Genomic DNA, 3,921 nt, shown 5'->3' with positions numbered 1-3,921 from the left:
GGGGGTCAAAGGTCATCGAGGGGGCTTCTGTGACGGGGGTCTCGGGGGCGGAGCTGCTGGAAGGCGAGGACTGCTGACCCAGAACCAGATCCACCAGCTCCTCCTGGGGGGGCAGATCAGAACAAACACCTGAGCAGCTTCACACGAACGGGGGCTCAACGGTGCCCCCCTGAAGAGAACCCGGATCTGGATCAGACCCGTTTGGACCAGCCCGACGCCGGGGCCCGGTCTGCACTCTTCCCTCTATCTGAAGGGGCGTGTGACGGGAAATGGCGTCTGGATGTGTTTTTTAATATCCTCCCCTCTAAGCGGAGGGATTCAGACCCCTCGGGACATCGACCTCCAGACAGAATCGCCCCGACACCGTCATCCAGGTGCAGGGGAGGGATTCAGACCCCTCGGGACATCGACCTCCAGACAGAATCGCCCCGACACCGTCATCTAGGTGCAGGGGAGGGATTCAGACCCCTCGGGACATCGACCTCCAGACAGAATCGCCCCGACACCGTCATCCAGGTGCAGCGGAGGGATCTCTGTGCCGTTATTCCAACACGCTACGTTTTGAACGTAAAACTTTAAATGTAAAACCGTTTTTCCCTCCAGAGAAATTCTCTCTCTGCCCTACTGGAAACGGAGCAGGGCCCCAGCCAATCAATCAATCAGTCCGACTTCTGACCAATCAGCATCAACCCTCAAAGCTAGCCAATCACAGACATTTGATTGGTCAGAAGTTCTTAGAGTTGGTTTGTTTGCTCGTGTTTCTGTTCCAAGAGCAAAATGAAGTCTGAAGTTTTGACTGCAGAGAGAACTTCCTGTTCTGGGACCACGCTCGCAGCTGATTGGCTGACCAAACAGAGCCCACCTTCTCTCGGCACAGGTGCGTGGGAACCTCGTGAAGGCACAGGTACTCCCGGAGGTCCTTCACCCGTAGCTTCATAAGCTCCGCCCGCTCCAGCTGGTTCCCGTAGAAGGGCTGGCAGGTGTGACAGAGGCGGGGCCGGGGCCCAATGTGGGCGGAGCAACGGCTGCAGTAGCTCTTCTTGCAGTCGGCACAGGTGTGCTGCGGATAGGTGAGAGGAGGAGATTCTGATTCGTTCTGCACTTTCAGAGTAAAGAAGGAGCACATGTTAATGAGTGGGCGGTCCCTGCTCCAGCTCCGCCCCCTGGTGGTCACCAGGTGAACAGCCCTGGCTCCGTCTGGAGGCAGAGTGGTCAGCGCAGTTCTTACCTTCTTAGCGGGCGTGTCGAAGCGCCCCCCGCAGGCCGTGCAGCCGTGTTCCGGCGACGGCGGCTGGCTGCCGCTGAAGGCGGAGTTGGTGTAGGCCTGATGCTCTGCGGCGCCCCCTTCAGCCGTGTCCATGCACAACCAGTTACAGCAGGACGCAAACATGCTGCAACGACACGCCAGCAGCCATCAAACATTCTGACCCAAAAGAACCGGGCCCGTTCTGGTTTAGAACTTTTCTTTTGAAATCTTCTCCCCATAAAATCCTTTGATTCATTCAAACGTTAAGAATCCGTTCACGTTTTCCATCTGGATCAGAACCAGCCAGGAGGTTCTGCAGTTCACGGACCGCTCAGACCCGGAGCAGCTGAACCATCAGAGTCCTGCTGGACTTTAAAGTCCAGAACACGACCACAGACCGGCTCACCAAAGACCAGAACCTGGTGCTAGACCGCCGTGGTGGAGCGGTACGTCCCACTGCGGGTTCTGCTCAGCGACCAGAAATCCAGATTAGAAAGTTCTCAAACACATCCGCAGAGATCTGATGGTCCATCTGGACCTTCCTGAACCTCATGCAGAACCACATCTCCACAACGTCACAATGTCTAAAGTTCTGGATGAATGAAGTCCATCCAGAACCCACAGGTCTGTTTCTGTCAGACCCTCTGCTCCTGTTGGGTCAGAAAATTGATTATTGGACGGTTTCGGTTCTCCTTCATCTAAACTGCAGCTGATGGAGATCCGACATCCAAAACCTCAGAAACCAAGAGAGGTTCTGATCCAAAGATCAGCTGGGAGATCCAAACCCGAGATTACAGAACCCGATCAGAGGAGGAGGATCTGCTGGAGGAGCTGCTTGAGGAGATCCCGGAGGAGATCCTGGAGATCATCTCCTCAGAGACTCTTTCATTTCAGGTTCTAAAACCAGAAGCAGCTGCTGGACTTTCTGACCACATTTTCAAGTTCAGCAGTTTCTGTTTGACGCTCCAAACCAGAACCAGAACCTGGACTCCCTGACAAAGATCAGTTTCTCTTTCAGGTTCCGGACTTCAGCTCTTAGCCAGAACCGTCAGCGAGAACGGCTCGGTTCTAGTGATGTCACCACAAACATCCGGGTTCCTCACAAAAACAGTTTCACTAAAGTCCTTTAGGGTCATCCAGAACCGAACCTCTGGCCCGGAACATCGTCGCTCCAGAGCCGGCTCCTCGCCAGACTTTTCGGAACCTTCGGGGGAAAGTTCGGCTGAGTTCGGCCTCGCGTTCCCCGCGCCGGAACTCTTCAGCCACAGAACCGGAGTCCACTTTCACCGTCAAACAAGTTCAAAACAACAAAGACACCGCCGTGTTTTTAGAGACACTCGGAGCCGAAAAGTTCGGAGGCTCCGCGGTTCCGTAAATACCAACTTCGTTCGGTTTTATCGTGTCTCCGCTTTTACCGGGAGCCGGAAAACCGTGAACTCGTCGGTCGGTGGCCGGAGTTCGGAAAGTACCGTCCGATGCTAGGAGCTAAGCTAACAGCGGCTGGTTCCGAAGTTCCAAAAACACAACAACTATCTCCGAACAGAACCGGAACTGACGTCAACCCAGTTCCCGCGCGCCCCGAACCTTCTTACCTGCCGGTGACGGACCGGACCCGCGGACCGGCGGCTAACCGGGATCAAACGGCTCCGAGCTGCGGGTTCACGAGCCCGCGCGCGGTCGCTGAATGGACGAGCAGGCACGAGGGAGCGGAACCAGGAAGCGCTCCGGCACGCGCGCGCGAGCGCCACACAATGGAGCGCGTGAACATGAAAGTGAGGACAACAAACTTTATCCGAACTCGCGCTGACGTCACTGACAGCTGTTGATCAAAGTTTCACCACGGGGAGGGGGAGGGGCGATACCTGACACAGGTGGGGGTCACATACTGCAGGTGAGTCCTCCTGTCCTGACCGTCGGTCACCTGTTGCCAGGCAGGAAGTGACCTGAAGAACCCGCGTCATGTTCCTGCCGAGACACCTGAGGACAGGTAGATCCGTCCGCGTGCACAGACCCGCTGGGTCCTGCAGAAACAACTTCATCCTCAAACACCTGCAGGATCTGTAGCAGCACCTGGAAGCTGCGGGGTCACGTGACTCTAGAACAATGTTCTCCACTGGAGAGCAGATGGAGGAGCTTCTTCAGAACCAGAACCGAACCGTCAAAGGCTGCAGACTTCAGACTTCAAGTGTTTTCAGCTGTTATGTTGGACTGCTGAGAACAAAAAAACAACAGCAGGACCCTCCAGAACCCTCCAGAACCCTCCAGAACCCTCCAGAACCCTCCAGAACCCCCCAGAACCCCCAGGCTGAAAGGAGACAGTGATGGTGTTTGAAGATGATCAGTTTTATTGCAATGAGTAAAGTGGGGAACAAACAAAAAGAGGTAAAAACATCGTTTTCATCCGTTTTAAGACACAATTCCACCGTTAACATCCCTTCTGGAACCAACGTGACCCGCTCAGACCCGAGCCCGGACCGGCCCGGTTCCCGCAGAACCAGCAGGCAAATCAAAGAAGCGTAGGCTACAGGTGGAGCTACAAACCAAAGGTCCAGCTGTATGGGACAGGAAGAATGAGAACTCTGCAGGCCTCATCAATGTTCTGGTGGGGGGTCGGTGTCTGATCCACACTGAACAACCAAAAACCTTCCACAACTCTCCGGAGCCGGCAGCGCCAC

General features: G+C 55.3%; 2 protein-coding genes and 1 long non-coding RNA gene across 5 annotated transcripts in view; 1 reads left to right on the top strand and 2 right to left on the bottom strand.

Moving 5' to 3' along the window:
- The window catches only part of rffl (ring finger and FYVE-like domain containing E3 ubiquitin protein ligase), a gene marked incomplete in the record, with an annotated part of 5,219 nt that extends 2,181 nt beyond the window's left edge, over positions 1-3,038 (bottom strand). Inside the window, 4 exon segments of one of the 3 annotated variants that reach the window (XM_036214827.1) lie at positions 1-103; positions 863-1,060; positions 1,229-1,391; positions 2,839-3,038. In XM_036214827.1, the coding sequence (XP_036070720.1) occupies positions 1-103; positions 863-1,060; positions 1,229-1,390 (463 nt within the window). 3 annotated transcript variants of the gene reach the window in all.
- LOC118599515 lies at positions 112-1,317 on the top strand. Its single transcript, XR_004948906.1, has 2 exons — positions 112-374; positions 517-1,317. It is a non-coding gene; the product is annotated as an uncharacterized LOC118599515 (long non-coding RNA).
- A 530-nt stretch (positions 3,039-3,568) lies between the features above and the next one.
- The window catches only part of eif4h (eukaryotic translation initiation factor 4h), a gene marked incomplete in the record, with an annotated part of 12,628 nt that continues 12,275 nt past the window's right edge, over positions 3,569-3,921 (bottom strand). Inside the window, 1 exon segment of the mRNA XM_036214828.1 lies at positions 3,569-3,921.

Source organism: Oryzias melastigma, linkage group LG13, assembly GCF_002922805.2.
Source record: "Oryzias melastigma strain HK-1 linkage group LG13, ASM292280v2, whole genome shotgun sequence".
Classification (NCBI taxonomy): domain Eukaryota; kingdom Metazoa; phylum Chordata; class Actinopteri; order Beloniformes; family Adrianichthyidae; genus Oryzias; species Oryzias melastigma.
The sequence above is the reverse complement of the archived record's forward strand: the minus strand, read 5'-3'. Positions and strand labels throughout refer to the sequence as shown.